The sequence below is a fragment of the Sinohyriopsis cumingii genome, chromosome 3 (assembly GCF_028554795.1).
Source record: "Sinohyriopsis cumingii isolate HCF-2022 chromosome 3, ASM2855479v2, whole genome shotgun sequence".
NCBI classification, from domain to species: Eukaryota; Metazoa; Mollusca; class Bivalvia; order Unionida; family Unionidae; genus Sinohyriopsis; species Sinohyriopsis cumingii.
In genome coordinates, this window is record NC_142963.1 from 152,702,856 (window position 1) to 152,723,738 (window position 20,883).

At 35.3% G+C, this 20,883-nt stretch overlaps 1 protein-coding gene across 1 annotated transcript in view; it reads right to left on the reverse strand.

Moving 5' to 3' along the window:
- The window catches only part of LOC149804167 (uncharacterized), a 177,339-nt gene that overhangs the window by 141,337 nt on the left and 15,119 nt on the right, over positions 1-20,883 (reverse strand). Inside the window, exon 2 of the mRNA XM_089954054.1 lies at positions 7,681-8,673. Coding sequence (XP_089810180.1) covers positions 7,681-8,664 — 984 coding nt within the window. The 5' untranslated portion in view covers positions 8,665-8,673. The remainder of the gene's footprint in view (positions 1-7,680; positions 8,674-20,883) is intronic.

The window sequence follows — 20,883 nt, forward strand, 5'->3', positions numbered from 1 at the left end:
GAGGTTTTTTTCAGATCTATCATTCCATACTCAAATTGTCTGATAATTCCTCTATGCAGCTGCAGGATATGTTCCTACAGGCGCTATTCATCATTGGTACAAAAACGAAATCTTGGGCAAACATTTTTTGTCATGACTGAAACTAGTTTTATTTCTTTTTAATTATGATGTGTTTAATTTGTAACCTGATTAATTTGAGCCCGGTGTTGAAAAGCCATGAGCTGAAGCTTTTGACATTTCTCAGTAAATCTTTATGCTGCAAAATCTGGGAGGATCCCCAGTGGGAAATCACTGTACTCCAGGACAATATGCCCAACCCTTAATGTGTTGGATTCCATGTGCTTACTGCTGTAAGCTGGTTTTGGCAATAGTGCAGCAGGAAAACAATAAAAGTAGAAGGAACTTTTCCAACAAAAAGCAATAATAAAATGCTTAAATCTGTCAGTATAGGGAGGAGATATGTACAGATCTTTTTCCCAGGTTAGCTTGAACAAAGCTACATGGCTACACACATACCCGTAAATATGTCAGCAAATGGGAAGGACTGGAAAGAATTTGTTCTTTATGGATGTGGGGACTGTTTGAACCATATCCAGTGTACCATATACATCATGTAAGGGAACAATGGAAGAAATCCACTGAACATTGTCAGGCTATGTACAAAAAAATGATGTTTTCATTAACCCAACTGACCCTCTGACCAACTCATTTCTTTCTTACATATTTTTGAATCAAAGTTATTTCCAGAAATTTTCTGGTGTGTTCAAAAATATTTTTTCCTTTTGGTATTTAGTTAGTGACTACTCAAAATACTTTGCAATTCTTCAGATTGACAATTGGAACTAATAGGGAATACAAAAATTTATATATCAAACAAAATCTTTAAAATAAGAAACCAACCTAGTACCTATCAAACCAACTTTAATCAAGCCTGGAAACTGAATTCTTTTATCTGACTACAGGGGTAAATTTCAGAACTTTTTTATATGGGAACTTGATTATGAAAATGAATTGGTTCAGTTCTGAACAATGCATAATTTTTAACTTGTACAAAACTCCATATAATAGTAAATTACACAAATCACATGGGGATGGGGACTTTGTTTAGTATATAAAATATGGTACATCTGGTAATAACCTGACATTCAAGTACCTTCTGTTAAAGAACTTTGTATACAAAAACCACCATGGAGCAATCTCTGGTAAAGAACAAAGACTATTTATTCTCAAATGAAGCTGGGATATTCCATCACCTTGCCAAATGCCCAATTAAGTAAGTATAATGTAACAGAGATCATGAAATTAAGCAGTATGTTGAGGTTTCAATAAAAATAGCAAATTCACACTGTTGTAGGAATTCATTATACATTTTATGAAGAAAAATATATTTCTTCTTTTCAGTCATCTGTTTATTATGGACTGGAATACACAACACATCAACACAGTATGTTAGTCCCAGCTGGTGATACAATATACCCAAGATCTAACATTTTTCTATGCTTGGAATTTCAATAATTTTGGTGATCTCAATATGATCATTTCCAAGAAATTAAACATAAGGTCCAAGTTGGCTGGCTGACATCTGTCTAAAAGCCAAATTCAAGAGCAGTTGGTGATGAAATCAATATGAGACGAAATTCATGCTACTGAATTTTTTTTCAATGTCCTTAAATAACTGTTTCAAGGTTTCTCTAGTTTATTCTATCTTCATCCTTAATCAATTACAAATCAGCATCATTTGTACAACATAGAAATGTCCCGTGCCAAGATGTGTGTCAAATCAGCATCATTTGTACAACACTGAAATGCCTGTGCCAACGTGTGTCAAATCAGCATCGTTTGTACAACATTTAAATGCCCATGCTAAAATGTGTCAATTCAGCATCATTTGTACAACACTGAAATGCCCATGCTAAAATGTGTCACTTCAGCATCATTTGTACAACAATGAAATGCCCATGCTAAAATGTGTCAATTCAGCACCATTTGTACAACAATGAAATGCCCGTGACAAGATGTGTGTCAAATCAGCATCATCTGTACAGCACTGAAATGCCTGTGCCAACATGTGTCAAATCAGCATCATTTGTACAACATAGAAATGCCCATGACAAGAAAGGTGTCAAATCAGCATCATTTGTATAACAATGAAATGTCCATGCCAAGATGTGTGTCAAATCAGCATCATTTGTACAACAATCAAATGTCCATGCCAAGATGTGTGTCAAATCAGCATCATTTGTACAACAATCAAATGCCCACGCCATGATGTTTGTCGTATCAGCATCATTTGTACAACAATCAAATGCTCCTATACCAAGATGTGTGTCAAATTTGCCAAATTATGTCAGGATGTGCTCTTTCAAATTCAGTCAAATTCACTTGTGTGTTTTGGAGAAGCTGTTTAAAATGTTCTACTATTTAAGTAATGGTGAACATATTTGATAATAATTTGACAACATTTATATAACTCTGATTGATAGGTTTTCATGCCATGATAATTTCCATCAAGACTGGTCAAATTATATGCAGTGGTTTTGGAGAAAACATTTACTTATAAGTTTTTCTAGTTTTAGTAATAGCAGCTATATTTGATGGTTGATCCGTATCATTTCTGTAGGAGTAAAGGTTTTCAAACCTGGATGCTTTCTGTTATGTTTGATCAGATTGTATTCAAAAGGTTTGGAGAAGTGATTTAAATGTTTTTCTATTTTTAGCAGTAACAGAATATTTGAAGGCAGATTGGCATCATTAGAATAAATCTGAAATATCTTCTTGCCAGGAGGCTTTCTGTCAAATTTTGTTAAGATGAAGAAATGAAATTATTTAAGGGGTTTTCTATTTTTAGTAATGACAGCCATATTTAAAAGCAGTTTGGCATCATATGGAAACAATTTTAGCTATTCATGCAATAATAAGATTAAATTCTGTTCAACAGTTCTAAGAAGTTGTTTTATGTTTTTCCTATGCTTATTAACTGTGATCACATCAGTTGCATAGAATTGAAAGCTCTCTATGCCAGTATGGATTCTGTCAAACTTAAATTCTATTGCATAGTTTTTGAGAACAAGACATTTAAAGGTATTTCTGTTTATACTAATAGTGGTCAAACTGGCAGATTAGCATGATTTGTATAAATTTGAAAGGTCTTCATGATATAATACAGGTAAACCCATTATAACATGATTCGTTATAACATGATTCGTTATAATGCAATTCCAAAGATAATGCAATGGCAATAGGCTCTCATTTTTTAATTTAAGGTGACCTCTCTTTTCAACATTGTAAATACATGCTCTTAGAAAAGCCAATTATCCCAAGCAGATTATATGATCAATAGGTTAGTTAAAACTCATGACATTGACATTTCACTTCACATTTTCTATGGGGGAAATCTGTCCAAAAAAATGTATGTGATCCCGCTTATATCATGATGTTATTCTTTGGACCCCGAGCATTGTGTTATAATGGATTAAGATGTTATTCTATTTTTAGTACTGCTGTCCATACCATAGCTTAGCTTGGCATTTGGTCATGTGACCTAAAAAGCTGAGCATCAAGTTTATTCAAAAGAGAAAATTTCAATAAAATTTGAAATTTTTGTATATTTTAAGAGTGAATTTTTTACAAATTGTACTGTAAATATTTTCAAAAACTGTTAAAATGGGATAGAGTGGTGAAAGGGCTTATCATCTAACAGACTTCCCCTCACACAAAAACAACCAATAACATCCCAAGCAAGAGGGCTGTTGACAGATTGCTAAACAACACTCTGTTACATCCTTTGCAAGAGGTCTACAATCCAAACAACCCCTGTGTACCTCTCCAGCATGTGTAGCTAAAATGAACCCATTCTTCCCTTGATAAAGTCCAGACCAAACCCTCTTCCCAAAGATCACCATGAAATAAAGCAATGTTATGTTTAGCTACCAGTTAATTGGCTGTAACAGTTCTGGCAGGTTAGATTCCCTCCTCTGATCACAGAGAAAAATCTGTTGTTTTGATGGGGCGGGGGGTTATCAGTTGCAGATATCTGATTGTTGGAACTCTGGTCTTTCCACAGTTCTGTCAAACTTACTCAATAGAGTCTTAATGGCTAGGCCATCTGAATACCAATGTGAAGATAAACCGTAAACGTAATTTCTTTTATAGTCCTCTTACCATTGTTTTCCATAGTCATAATAGTCTTCCAGTCTTCTTACCATTGTCTTCCATAGTCATAATAGTCTTCCAGTCTTCTTACCATTGTCTTCCATAGTCTTCTTACCATTGTCTTCCATAGTCATAATAGTCTTCCATAGTATTCTTACCATTGTCTTCCATAGTCTTCTTACCATTGTCTTCCATAGTCATAATAGTCTTCCAGTCTTCTTACCATTGTTTTCCATAGTCATAATAGTCTTCCAGTCTTCTTACAATTGTCTTCCATAGGCTTCTTACCATTGTCTTCCATAGTCATAATAGTCTTCCATAGTATTCTTACCATTGTCTTCCATAGTCTTCTTACCATTGTCTTCCATAGTCATAATAGTCTTCCAGTCTTCTTACCATTGTTTTCCATAGTCATAATAGTCTTCCAGTCTTCTTACAATTGTCTTCCAGTCTCATTACCATTGTCTTCCAGTCATACATAGTCTTCCAACCATTGTCTTCCACAGTCATCTTACCATTGTCTTCCATAGTCATATATAGTCTTCCAGTCTTCTTACCATTGTCTTCCATAGTCATATAATAGTCTTCCAGTCTTCTTACCATTATCTTCTATAGTCTTCATACCATTGTCTTCCATAGTCATACATATTCTACCAGTCTTCTTACCATTGCAACTGTTACTTAGATACTGTTGATATTTGCAGCCAAACAAAAAGTACCTTTCCATACCAAATTAAGTCTGTACAAGATGTAATGTTGGCAGGGCCTATGTTTAGCAATTGTGGTCTGACAGTACAGTAACTTCATTGTACTGTGGTATCTTCACTTAAAACCAATTTTAAAATGGCACAGATTATAATCTATGTTCCCAGGCAAAATCAGAGGGGCACCAGAGGGTCCACATGGCCCTTGACCTCAACCCTTGAGAGGCCTCGAAAAGCAATTTTTAAAAAAAAAATTCCAAAAATAATAAATATACTTTGTGTTGTGCTTGGTTGTCCTAAACCTTTATACAGTGAATTATATGGACTTGTTTTGGCATTCATTTCCAAAATTCAATGGAAGCTGGGCCTAGAGGCCTCAACCTCTAAACTAGCCCAGCCTCTCTCAACATCTAAAGTAGCCCAAGCCTCTCTCAACCTTTAAACTAGCCCAACCTCTCTCAACATCTAAAGTAGCCCAAGCTTCTCTCAACCTCTAAACTAGCCCAGCCTCTCTCAACATCTAAAGTAGCCCAAGGCTCTCTCAACATCTAAAGTAGCCTAAGCCTCTCTCAACATCTAAAGTAGCCCAAGCTTCTCTCAACCTCTAAACTAGCCCAGCCTCTCTCAACATCTAAAGTAGGCCAGGCCTCTCTCAACATCTAAAGTAGCCCAAGCCTCTCTCAACATTTAAAGAAGCCCAAGCCTCCCTCAACCTCTAAACTAGCCCAGGCCTCTCTCAACCTCTGAACTAGCCCAGGTCTCTCTCAACCTCTAAAGAGGCCTGCATGCCGCTACATGTACATATACAAAAGATTTAATTTTGAAATCATTTCATTTATAGAATATTTTCTGATGCAATTCAATGCAGTACCGGGTATATCAAACTGAAACCAAATTATTGTCATGCAAAGGGGTTAGAAGATGGACACGAAGATGGACATGAAGATGGACAAGAAGATGGACAAGAAAATGAACAGGAAGAGGGACAAGAAGATGGACAAGATGATGGACAAGAAGATGGACATGAAGATGGGCATGAAGATGGACATGAAGATGGACATGAAGATGGACAAGAAGATGGACAAGAAGATGGGCAGGAAGATGGACAAGAAGATGGACAAGAAGATGGACAAGAAGATGGGCAGGAAGATGGACAAGAAGATGGGCAAGAAGATGGACAGGAAGAGGGACAAGAAGATGGGCAAGAAGATGGACATGAAGATGGACAAGAAGATGGACATGAACAGGGACAAGAAGATGGACAAGAAGATAGACAAGAAGATGGACATGAAGATGGGCATGAAGATGGACAAGAAGATGGACAAGAAGATGGACATGAAGATGGACATGAAGATGGACAAGAAGATGGACAAGAAGATGGACAAGAAGATGGGCAGGAAGATGGACAAGAAGATGGGCAAGAAGATGGACAGGAAGAGGGACAAGAAGATGGGCAAGAAGATGGACATGAAGATGGACAAGAAGATGGACATGAACAGGGACAAGAAGATGGACAAGAAGATAGACAAGAAGATGGACATGAAGATGGGCATGAAGATGGACAAGAAGATGGACAAGAAGATGGACAAGAAGATGGACATGAAGATGGGCAAGAAGATGGGCAGGAAGATGGGCAAGAAGATGGACAGGAAGATGGGCATGAAGATGAACAGGAAGAGGGACAAGAAGATGGGCAAGAAGATGGACATGAAGATGGACAAGAAGATGGACAAGAAGATGGACATGAAGATGGACATGAAGATGGGCATGAAGATGGACAAGAAGATGGACAAGAAGATGGACAAGAAGATGGGCATGAAGATGAACAGGAAGAGGGACAAGAAGATGGACATGAAGATGGACATGAAGATGGACCTGGAGATGGACATGAAGATGGACAAGAAGATGGACAAGAAGATGGACATGAAGATGAACAGGAAGAGGGACAAGAAGATGGGCATGAAGATGAACAGGAAGAGGGACAAGAAGATGGACATGAAGATGGACAAGAAGATGGGCAGGAAGATGGACAAGAAGATGGGCAAGAAGATGGACAGGAAGATGGGCATGAAGATGAACAGGAAGAGGGACAAGAAGATGGACATGAAGATGGGCATGAAGATGGACAAGAAGATGGACAAGAAGATGGGCAAGAAGATGGACAGGAAGATGGACAGGAAGAAGGATGCCACATGAAATCAATATTACCATGATACTTTGTAATACTACAAACAGAAAAAATATAACAATATGCAGATAAGAATGGAATATAACGTTATGAAGATAAGAATGGAATATAACGTTATGAAGATAAGAATGGAATGTAACGTTATGAAGATAAGAGTGGAATATAACGTTATGAAGATAAGAATGGAATATAACGTTCTGCAGATAAGAATGGAATATAACGTTATGACGATAAGAATGGAATGTAACATTATGACAATAAGAATGGAACAAAAGGTTATGATGATAGAATGGAATAAAAAGATTATGGAGATAAGACTGGATTATAAGGTTATGAAGATAAGAATGGAATATAATGTTATGCAGATAAGAATGGAATATAACGTTATGAAGATAAGAATGGAACATAACGTTATGAAGATAAGAATGGAATATAACGTTATGAAGATAAGAATGGAATATAACGTTATGCAGATAAGAATGGAATAAAAGGTTATGACGATAAGAATAGACTATAAGTTATGAAGATATTAATGGAATATACGGTTATGAATAAAAGAATGGAATATACATTTATGACAATAAGAATGGAATCATTTTGACACCGCATTCTCTGCAAGAAAAGGTGAAAACTTACCGTGGTTACACACGACTGCCTCCTGTGAATATGCGGTGGTCCAATAAGGCCATTGCCATGGTAACAATCTTGGACAGCATCATTAAAATGACTATCAATATCATGAATACTGTATATACAGATAGCTGAATCCCCGTGTCTTCCAGAGAATGTGACAAACAACATAGCTGTCTGCTGTTCCATGTGTACTGAATGAGCTTCATTATGCGGAACTAATGAGCTTGTCAGACATTCCAATGGAAGTTCAACATAAGATCTGAAATATTTGTCCTCACTACAGAGGCGTATAATCCTTGATGTGTACCCTGCATTAGGGTCCTCAATTGATTTGTGCTGAGTTGTGATAATGTAGATAAATTTGCCATACGAAAATCCGTAAATGTATTGCACATTAAATCCAAATGGAACATTAGGAAGAATGCTCTTAGCGGTGCTTCCAAGTGAGTCCATATTCATAAGGTCAAGGTCATCAAGGTTACGACTGCTGATACTCGGATAATACACTGTTGAATTATTGTTTATGAATGTATTGGCAAAATACAATGCATCCCTTTGACCGAGACTTGGTCCAATGAATGCAAAGTTGTCATCATGATGACTGTTTGGCACAATGGACTCTGAACTGGATTTCAGGATGATATGAATATTTCTAGAAGATCTGATTTGGCAAGATCCTTTGTTTAGAGTGCTGCAAAGTATCAAATCACCACTGTGGTTGTTGATGAGAAGACTTTTAATGAACACATCAGAATTATCTCCCTTTATGACAGCACTCTCCAAAGGATTGAGGTCTGAAGATAATTTTGCTATAGAATCTGTTGCACCAATGAAAATCTGTCCTGTTTCAGGGTGCATTGTAAAATGTTGTAATTTGGCACCTACTGGGTCCATATAAGTTCGTCTGATGTGCATTACAGAGATTGTCGGAGTCAGACACAAAGCAATGACACAAACTCCAAGTTGAATAAAGGTACCACACTTCATCTTCAATGTCTGAAATCAGAAAGGAAGTGTGAATCAATATCATATATAAAATAAAAGTCACTAAACAGTTGCCATCAATAAAGGCATTTTGACATGATTACCTTGTGAGTTATTTCCCATGTCAGTTATCCATCTGATTTTTATGTATTTTATGACCGTCAAGGAATATAAACTTCTCGTTGTGGTATTTTTAAACCAAAACAATTTTATTTTTAAAGCAATGATCCAAAAATGTCTAAGTTCACATAATTAATTTTTTATTAAAATATTTTAATAAATTGGCAAAGCTTCAAAGGGCCATGAAATTGATGTAATCTCATGAAAAGGCCATGAAATTGATGTAATCTCATGAAAAGGCCATGAAAAAGATGTACTTTCATGAAAAGATAGGCATACTTTTTTAGTCACAAACAGAATGGTTTATATATGGATGGCAAAAAAACAAACATAAACCAGAGTACTCTGCATGATACATTATATTTCTGTCCCATGTTTAAGAATCCTCCATGTAGACAGTAGGGGTGTATGACTCAGAAGATTGCTGTCCAATGGCTTTTGGTTAGTTAGGGCATGTAGTTCTTGACTAAATTGGTATTAATACACCTACCACGATGATGACCTGTGACCTTTAGACCTAAAAAGCTAAATATTTCTTTATTACAGGGCAAACCATCGTTGGTGAATGAACTTACCTCAAGGACAAAAATTATTATTCAAAAGCCATCTTTCTTTTAGTCACAATGGATTTGGACAAACTCAAAACATTATATGTTCTACCTTTCGGTGGGCATAAAAAATGAGAAACTTGTTATGCTATATATATATGTATTTCATAATGATGAATTCTGTCCCGATATGCTTACATTCCGACCAGTGATGTATAAATTTCCCAGTGACAATTACGACAAAGTGGTCCCTCAGTTTTTCATGGCTTTTGCTTACTACCAGGTCTCTTGCCCCAGTCATTATATGCATCTTCAGTGCAAAATAAGAATAAGCACAATTCCAGAATCATCTTGCACAAAATAAGAATTCTCATACTGCCCAGCCTTTCCTAAATTATCTCACCTCATTCCTAAATAGAGTTTGGGAATTTATTTGTCACATGTTTTATTTTACTTTGCACAAGTGTATTTCTCCATTTTATGTGTAAATGGATAAGAACAGTCGTGTATAATTACTTTTAATATAACCTTGTGAACTTTTCAAATATGGGACAAACATTCTTGTCATCTTGTAGAAAAAAAAAACATTTTTATATTCTGCACAGTAAATGTGAAGGAAAGAAAAATGACCAGAAATAAATTTTCAATTCTCCTTTCATTTATTTGGTGTTATTTGTCATTGTTATACATATTTAGGAGGATAAAAAATATTTACTCTTAAAAACACAAATACTGAGCCTTAATAACATAAATAATATAGTTTTAAAATACTGCATTCAATTTAATATGTATGCACTCCTATATCTAAATTATCCAAGTAATGGAACTGTACGGTTCTTGTCCCAGTCATTATATCTATTTTGGGTACATAAAATTCCAGAACCATCTTATACAAAATGAGAATTCTCAAACTGCCCAACAATTCCTAAATTATCTTGCCTCATACTATAGAAACTGACTGTTTCATATTACAATTAAATATGGTGACTGTTTAATGCATAAATACCTAAACAATCAAATCCTCATACCATGCACAAATGAAGCTGTGCAGTTTGAAAATTCCAAAATCAACCCAATTCTTAAATTGTACATGTATTATTCCATAATCTCTGTGCAGAGTAAGAATTTCCTGAAAGTTCAGCATGTTTTTAATTTTCATTTTGCGCAAAGCAATTATGAAGTCACCCACATTTTCACAATGCATGGAACTGATACATTACTTGTGAATTAACCTTGATTTATCACCTGCCCTTGATTCTCTACCATTTTCTTTTTTGTGTGGAGGCAAAAGATTGAAGAAGCATATATTGAACAAACAGATCAAACAATCCATGTTCAACATTTACTATGAAAAACTGCCAGTAATGCCTTAATTTAAAAAAAAAGACCAAAAAACCATGTTCAACATTTACTATGAAAAATCGCTATTAATGCCTTAATTAAAAAAAGACCAAAAAAATATGTTCAACATTTACTATGAAAAGTCATTAGCAATGCCTTAATTACACAAAATGCCTTAATTACACAAAAAGCCTTAATTACACAAAAAGATTCAATTGGTTCAATTTAACCTAGACTGATTAGACTAACTTCATTAAATTTTCTTATCGCTTTTAATCAAATTACTGCAATCTTGAATTTTATTGAGAAAATATGTACTTTGAAAAGAACTGCTCTACTCAAAATCTAAATAAATATCCTAACTTGAAAAAGACTGCTCTTTCAAAAACCTATCTATATAATAATTTTGGAAAGGACTACATTTTCCAAAACTTACCCTAATATCTACCTTGAAAAGGAATGCGTTTTCCAAAACCTACCTTAATATCTACCTTGAAAAGACCGATCTTTTCAAATCCTACCAGAATATCTACCTTGAAAAGACCGATCTTTTCAAATCCTACCAGAATATCTACCTTGAAATGAACTGTTCTTTTCAAAACCTACCTTAATATTTACCTTGAAAAGGATTATTCATTTTAAAACCTACTTATATAGTTCTGAACCCCAGTCATTGGAACAATTTGGAAGAAATATATACATTAGACTCAGGATTATCCAAAGTCTGGGAGACTAGAAGAAAACTGGTTCAGATAACTGCAAGTGTACATCAATCCACAGAAATAAAACAATGTCTCAGTTATTCATGCACTCTCTTTTCTCAAAATGTATCTAGGAAACCATTTCATTGGCACAGCATAAAACAAAGAAAAAAACAATAGTGAAAATTATCATTGTTATCATTATAATAATCTGCATGGCATACAACAAAGAAAAAAGCCATCATCGTTTCAATATGCATGAAAATGATCAACATCTAACAAATTTTAGATCGGATGAATCAATGGATCACTTGATAAGCTACTTTTTCATTTCACTTGATAAGCTACTTTTTCATTTCACTAGATAAGCTACTTTTTCATTTCACTTGATAAGCTACTTTTTCATTTCACTTGATAAGCTACTTTTTCATTTCACTTGATAAGCTACTTTTTTCATTTCACTAGATAAGCTACTTTTTCATTTCACTAGATAAGCTACTTTTTCATTTCACTTGATAAGCTACTTTTTCATTTCACTTGATAAGCTACTTTTTCATTTCACTTGATAAGCTACTTTTTCAATTCACTAGATAAGCTACTTTTTTCATTTCACTAGATAAGCTACTTTTTCATTTCACTAGATAAGCTACTTTTTCATTTCACTTTAACCATATTTCTCATTGTTAAACAACATGCCCAAAGAAACTTTCAACATTGTTTGTTATGCCCATTTTTTACTGAAATCATCTTGTTTGTTATGCCCATTTTTTATTGAAATCATCTTTCAATGCATAATCACTTTTCTGCTTAGCCCTTCCAAGAGCTCACTGGTGTTTTCCAATGACTCCAGGGATGAGCTGAGAATGCCAAATGCATCTAAAGCATTCACAATTATAGCAACTTTAGTCTACCATTAATTGAATTAATAAGAGTCATGAAAAGGTGAGTGAATTACTGGATTAGTGACAAACAATAAACATAACAAACATTTTGATTAATCAGTACTCACAGTTTGGACCAACAGGTGTCACAATTCAATAAATCAAACATGCCGCTCGTGACAATTTTCATACTTTAGATAATGCATGGTGATTTCAGTAGGACTGGAGAATTTCTGATTGCTACAATTCTTTCATTAAGGGGTGTACTTAAATAATTGATGTTCCAATAATAGATTTAAGAAAGATATAAACAAGAACAAATTTATCAGATGAAAAGTTCGGATAAAACAGGGTATTTGTTTAATGGGAGTTCAAATAACTGAGAGTCTTCTTTCCAACATTAAAGGTTTTCATGTCTTAGCTATAAACTCCTGCAGTAAATGATTACAAGAGTTTTCGAACTGATTCACAGCCTTATATTTTTCAGGCAAAAGACAAAACTTAAAAATTGGCACAAGATGATCGGAACAGGAAATAGCTTTGGCTTGTGTATCAATCTTGCACTGTGCATCCATCTTGCATTGTGTAGTCTATGCATTTTCAGCTCTTGTAATATGCATCACCTTGAACGAAAAGCATGATTGAAACACAGCTTAGACAGTAATACAATTCCATGTCAGCTCTACAAATCCCCAAATGATGCCCCTTCTTACATGAAATTCTAAAACATGCTAATTGGGTTCAAAATTAAATTGGGAATTCACTAGCTCCATGCTTTTAACCACAGCAATTATTTCTCTGATCCTGGAGAGAAAACCATTTTTGATGATTGTATTTATGAACTCTAAATGCACAAAATGATGGTTCATTCTTACATGAATTACTTAAACAGGTGAAGTAAGAATGAATGAAAATTAAACTGGGCCTCAACTGGTTAGATGTTTTTTTTTTTTATCCCACTCATTATTCCCTCGAATGCCAGACAGAAGACAAGCCTTTCTGATTATATCTGAGTACTTGGCAAAAAACCTGAAAGATACCCCTTCTTCAGTCTCCTTCCATACATTTCTCAAATATGTTAAGTGGGATGAAAATTAAAATGGGCCTTGACTGGTTCCATTTATTTACCAAACAGACATCACTCCCTCAGATGCTAGGTAGAAGACCAGTCTTAATGATGATATCTAGAAAGTGCAAGGCAGCAAGCCCTCATATTATTACAGTTTGGTGAAACTGATTAGTTTCCTCCAGTCTCATAAGTGGAATCAAAATACACAAACTTACTGTTTTATCAAAAGTTTCCTTTCCTACTTAACAGGATCAAATGAAACTTATCTGTGATTATTTTGGGTTATATTCCTATCAGCATACACATACAACTAGATGTGGCGATCTGCCCAGCTGCGTACAAACATTTAAATTCTTTAATTTGTTTGCAGTTGCGAAGCTCACAGTGATAAAGATACTTTGAACATATGCAACTCTCTGCATTAGAAGCAATTCTAATGAGTGTCAGATACATTCCCTACCAGCTGTCAAACTTTCTAAGTAATCAATTCTATCATCTTTTCAGGAATTGTAACAGCAATCCAGTTGACTTGTTTGTTTTGAGACTAATTCAAGATACATCATCAAAAGATAACAAATCTCAACTTGTCTGGAAGAAATCTAAGCTTACAAAGTGTGTGTGTGAGTGTGTGTGTGATCTGGATTTTTAACCTAGCTTTAACAATTTTATTTCTGCAGTGTGGCAGTTTATAGTGATGTCTAGCACTGGGGCATCATGAATCAGAAATGAAGCATGTCTCACCCAGTCACACTATCCTGACACCGGGCCAACCAGTCCTAACACTAGCCTCTTAATGATGAGCACCTAGCATGGCAGCTGCTAGTACCATTCCTAACCACTAGGTGACCGGACTGGTCAAGCATTAAAAGTAAAACCTCATTTCAATAACCTCTTATTATTAAAAAAATTATCAATAGCAATAAAAAGATTATAAAAACTTTGCATTTAAAATAAAGTCACCTTTTGGTAGAGAAAGACAAATGGATAATTAATTGCTATAGATTACAAGCACAGGTTTGAGAAACTTCTAATTTATTTACAGACTGAAAGGTAAGTAACTTGACAGACAAGTGAACATTGAGCCATGTTATATTAAAAAGGAACAAAACATGAAAGTGTTCAACAACCAAAAGTGTTTCAAATGACATGAATTATGCAGTCTACTCCATTGTAAGAAAATGCATGTTCCAAAGGACAGTCTATTATTTTTTTCAAAAGGGCAACCACCTGCAGCTTTAGGGATGAGGCAAGAACCAAAGTAGGTATGTGGTTAGCAAGCTAGACTCATTACCAAATGGGAGTGGGTTCAAATCCTATCACTGGATCAGCACAGTCTGGTTACTGTAGTGCGTCCTTGGTCACAGCGTTTGACTCCAATTGCCTTGGGACAAAATAACCTACTTGAGTTGTTGTGCCATACAACACACAAACATCCCAAAACTATTCCTAATGTCAGCTGTGGGATATGACCAAGAAAATGTACTCTCATCCACCAACATCATTACATGAACATGGAACCATCATGACAAAAAGTCCATGGCATGTATGTCCAAACTTACCGCACTGCTGTAAAATATGTGACCTTAATCTCAATGTCAAAAGGTCGAGTTTGTAAATCCTAGAATTAATTATCCCAGCTTCATAACGATTCATCCAAGGTATGAATAAAATCCATCAAGGGTTTTAGCAAAGGTAAGACAATGAAAAAACTTTAACCAATGGATGTGACACTGTCCCCATCATCAAAGGAGTGAGTACATGTTGCAGAATTAATTACCGTGGCAACATAATGATTCATCTCAAGTATAAAGAAAATCCCTCAAAAAAATGTAAGCAAATAAAAAAATGTAATCAAAGCAATAATGCAAATGCTCTATGACTGACTTTAAGTAGAGTGGCATGTTGTAAAATGAATTGTCTTAGCTTCATAATGGTAGGTAAGAAGACAATCTGTCAAGGAGTTTAGAAATATAATATTCTAATACAGCCAATGAAAAATCTTTAACCAAAACCTTCATTATGCAAGCTTCAATGACAAAGCAAATGTGCGAGACAGCATGACAATGAAAGATAAGTCTTAGCTTCATAACGATTCATGACAAATATGATGAGTAATGATTAAGGTATTTAGGAAAATATGCAAATGAAAACTTTAAGCAAAACCTTAAATTCTTGATACTGACAGAAAAGTGACTGCTCCATGTATGTCTCACTTCACACTCTAGTTTGATATAACTCCTTCCATGCAAATTTAGTCCAAAAGTTTGCAACCTTACAAAGAAATTATTTTGTAAAAACTTCTCAGACATTATTTTGTTGTACAAACCTGTTTTTCTATTCATCATATCTGACTACAGCGAACATGCAGGTATTACATCATGTTACCTGTATAATTGACAAACAGACTGATTGTATGGACACAGGATAGATCACAATGTGAAACTATCTTGTACTACATGTGGAGAAAATTATCCCTATGTACATACCAACAATCTCAAAACTTGGTATTACACTCTAATTTTTATTTATTTTTTGGGATAGATGTACACGTATTTACAGACTGGTTTTGAAAATGATAAAGCCTACATACAGATAGCTTCAAAGCTCTGTTCCATGTTCTAGCAAATCAAGGTCAGTGCCAGGTGAATATGTACGTCACAGGAACTTGCACATCATGACATACCTGTTCCATGATGTTGGAGCAAATCAAGGTAAATGCCAGGTGAATATGTTCATCACAGGAGATTTCACACCCTGACATACCAGTTCCATGATGTTCTAGCAAATCCAGGTTAATGCCAGGTGAATATGTACACCAAAGGAGACTTGCACATCCTAATTCAAGGTAAATGCCTGGTGAATAAGACAGATCATTGAAGATATGCACACCCTGAAATACTTGTTCCATGGTGTTCTAGCAAATCAAGGTGAATGCCAGGTGAATATACACATCACAGGACACTTACACACCATGACATACCTGTTCCATGATTTACAGCCAAATCAAGGTAAATGCCAGGTGAATATATAAATCACTGGAGACTTGCATACCATGACATACCTGTTCCATGATGTTCAGGCAAATTAAGGTAAATGCCAGGTGAATATGTATACATCATAGGAGACTTACACACCATGACATACTTGTTTCATGGTGTTCTAGCAAATCAAGGTAAATGCCAGGTGAATATGTAGCATGTATACATCATAGGAGACTTGCACACCTTGACATACCTGAATATCTTATATTTAAAAACCAAACTGTTCACATCTTTTATTGTTCCTAGATGACCCTGAAAATCTGAAGAAATGTTTAAGGAACTTATAATGCCTGCTCAATGCCAAATAAAATATTATAACCTATAATAACTGCTCAAAACCAAATAAAATATCAGAACCTACAACACCTGCTCAAAACCAAATATAGTATGAGTGAAGCAAGTATTGATGAGCCAACTCTAATGAGTTGATTAGCTAAAAGGTTAATAGGTCAATTGGCTGAAAAGGTTACTAGGTCAATTGGCTGAAAAGGCCAATAGGTCAATTGGCTGAAAAGGCTAATAGGTCAATTGGCTGAAGAGGCTAATAGGTCAATTGGCTGAAAAGGCTAATAGGTCAATTGGCTGAAAAGGCTAATATGTCAGAGGGTGCAAATATTTATATCCTACTCTTTGCCTCTTTAAGAAATATATACGATGTAATCAGGATTTATTAATAACATCATTCTTTTTATAAAGTAGGAATTTAAAGTTCCTTTTCAGGTTATCCTGTCTTTCTTGTTACACATTCTGGACCACTCCGGTGGCCAAGTGGTGAGAGCGTTCGCCTTGGATGTGGGAGGTTGTGGGTTTGATCCCCGGTCGAGTCATACCAAAGACTTACAAAAATGGTACTAACAGCTGCCATGCTCGGCACTGAGCATCAAGAGGTTAGTGTTAGGACTGGTCAGCCTGGTGTCAGGATAATGTGACTGGGTGGGACATCATGCTACATGTCTGCGGCATGATGCCCCATTGCTAGACATCACTATAAACTGCCACATTGCAGACATCGTAAAATCCAAATCACACACACACATTTTGGAATCTAAGTGTTTTCTCTTGGATAAATTTGCAGTACATTCTGTTGGGGTCAGCATGATTAAAACTTACCCATTAAGTTTGATGTATGGGTTAGGCTCACCATACATTTGGGGCATGAAATGAGTTTTAATTAAGACTCACTCAGTTAACTGTCAGAGACAGATCGAGTGCAATGTTAATGCAAGGACAATAGCAGTAAATGTCAAGAGCTGAGACAAACTAGTGGAACATTTTTTGGAAGTCATGGGCCGTTTGAAACAGGTGTCATAAAATGATAATTAAAAAAAAACGAGTCTAGAGAGGATTATTCTGACTTCGATGGGAGTGATAAAAATTTTGGTGGTTAAAAAAGTAATCCTGGCTGGCTATGCTAAAACAGGGTGTGTGTGTTCCCAGAAAGGAATCAGTGTTTTAAGAAATCAAACTCATTAAATTAGTCAGTCCAAGATTCTGAGGCAAGACTGAATTTAGCTCTGGGAAATATAAATATTTCTCATTAAATTGTCAAAGGACACGTGTCACGAAGTGTGGAGCGTGGGGAAAGAGATTCAACTTCACAGAAGGTGTGAGTCTTCAATAATGCACAAGGTTAGTCTAAACTGCATACAGTATATATTCACTGATGAAAGTTTATTAATCATTTGTTGAATTCATTCCTTCTAAATTCATCTTCAATTTTTCCTCGAGTTCAGAAGTTAATTGCTTACATGCACATGATTACCACATATAATACCACACTTCTGGTGAAGTTCGGTGAATTTCACACCAGCAGTGTAGGTGGAGAAAATAATTACAGACAGATGGATGGACGTTCAAAAGGATAGTATCATAATATCCCCCTAACCCCTATTTAATACTGTAGTATTTGAACCCAACACTCCACATACAAAGACATTTTTCAAAACATAAAATTATAATATTATGGTTGCAGTAGAGCATGATTAAGACATGGCAACAGTTTATGATTAAGACTAGATATCAGTTTATGATTAAGACTAGGCAGCAGTTTATGATTAAGACTAGATATCAGTTTATGATTAAGACTATATGTAAGGATGCAAATTTCTGTCGATCTAAGCAGAACACATTAATTTGGGTCACAGAACAATTAATGGTGCTTGCTAAATTGCTATACTGCAATGATTTCTAATGTCTGTGTCGGGAGAGGAAGTGATTCTTAATTAAGCCTTTGTTTACTTAGCCGTTAGACGACTAGAAAGGGAACAGTTAACTTTGACCTTGTATCGGAACTGTCAGATTTGAAATTTTCCAGATCTGTTGTTTGGAATTCTATAAGTCATGCTGATTGCAATTTTGGCATTAAATATATCTAATCCTGATTTGTTATGCTAAATAAAGGTCATGGTTCCCACAGGAAAAATCCTTGGGGTTAAATTGCCCTCATCGAAAGAAATCTAGTCAGTCTGCAATTTTCCTGCAAGAGTGAAAATACAAGGGACTCTGAGACTGAATTTGGAAGAAATTCTCTCATAAGAAATTGGTCAAAGGGACCAGATGTATGGAAAGTCAATGGACACAATTTTGGCAGTAGAAGTGAACAAAGCTTGAAAGCAAAAGAGGAAATAGATCCATGGATGTATCCAGAGAAGTATCCACAGACGTATCCACTGACGAACCTACTTACATATCCAACTACCCACACAAAGTTTGAGGGCCAAAAAGAGGTGAGACAGTAGGGAGGTCAGAAAAGGGAAAAAGCGAAAGGACCTGGAGGAATCATGATAGTGAAGTCGGAGAGGACTGGAATAAGCAGGTTAATAAGTTGTACAAGGCAATGACTTCGATCGTTCACTCGATTATATGATTATATCATTTAAAACAGATCAGTTATTTAGATAAATATATTTGTGTTTGAAATTCAGTGAAAGATTTATTCCCAAAGAAGTGTTTCTTCCTAACATAATGTATTATCCCAGTTGTTTATGTAACTGATCAAATTTTTGTTTTTCCATGTATGGTGGCTCGTGTCATTCTGTTCTATTTATCTGCTCAGATCTCTATTTATTCCATATATAAATGTCACACTTCATTTTAATATTTACTCGATCCAGTCAGTAACAATATCAAGGGTGATCACCCTCTAGATAATGATAGCCAAATAAAGCAAACACCTTGTAAGAAGGTACAACCTCATTATACCACACCACCAGTAGCAACCGCTTACACTATATATCAGTTTATGGTTAAGACTAGATATCAGTTTATGATTAAGACTAGATACCAGTGTATGATTAAGACTGGATATCAGCTGATGATTAAGACCAGATATCAGTTTATTATTAAAACTAGGCAGTAGTTTATGATTAAGACTAGATATCAGTCTATGATTAAGACTAGATATCAGTTTATGATTAAGACTATATATCAGTGTATAATTAAGACTAGATACCAGTGTTTGATTAAGACAGCAGTTTATGATCAAGAACAGACAGTGGAAAACAACTTAAAATGTACATTGACTACAATGTACAACTTACCAAGCACTAACTGAGCAATGAACATACAAAATTATGCTGATGGTGCAATTAAAGTGGTATAATCTGTCATGTAAACTGAAGGTGGATCCAAGCCTAAAAGCAAGGTTTCATACAGAATTCTTATAGTACTGATATTCTCCATGGAAATTCACTAACAAATACTATCTCTTTCTGTCATTACTGATTTTCTGAAGTTATGGAGATGAAATTGCTGAAACTGAAATTTGCATTTTGCATGACACTCGACTGGACATTTTGTTTCTTTAAATCGATGTTCTTGGTCATATGCTAAAAAGAAAATAATGGATTCTGCACCTTTATTTACTGATTTACATGCTGCAATGGAAAAAAACCAAAGTGAAATTGAAATTTGCAATTTACATGCTACCAAAAACAGCCCTAAATTGTTTCTTTCACATGGATTGTAGCTGAATCACTTTGGGAGTTCAGACAATCCATATAAAGCAGTGCAGGGTATTGTTACAGACCATAATAATTACTGATATGTGGATTTTTAAATTAGGATGTCTCTGTAAAACTAAGTATGGGATAGAAAAACTGCCTTTTAATGTCCTAAAATTTTCAACAATAAACAGTATAATTCAAGATGGTTATCTCAAACATATTTATGAAAGGTTAGCCAATATATGTTGTTGTTGTTGTAAGTTTAATGCCATTTTTCAGCACAAGACAGGCTATACATAGCAGCCAGTATAAATGGTGGAGAAAGAACCCAGGAAAACCCCAGAAAGAACCACTGACCCACAAGAAGCTACAGGCGAGCTTTTACATATACCCACATTGGCAGAACCCCAAGACTCGAACCCACGCAGACAGAAGTGAGATGGCAGTGATCAGTAATGGTGAGTGCATTCGACCACTCATGGCCCCTTTGCCAGTCAAGATATTAACTCCCACAAATTATTATGACAAAACAATTATTTTTGGACAATTGTAGAATTATATCACAAATTATTACATC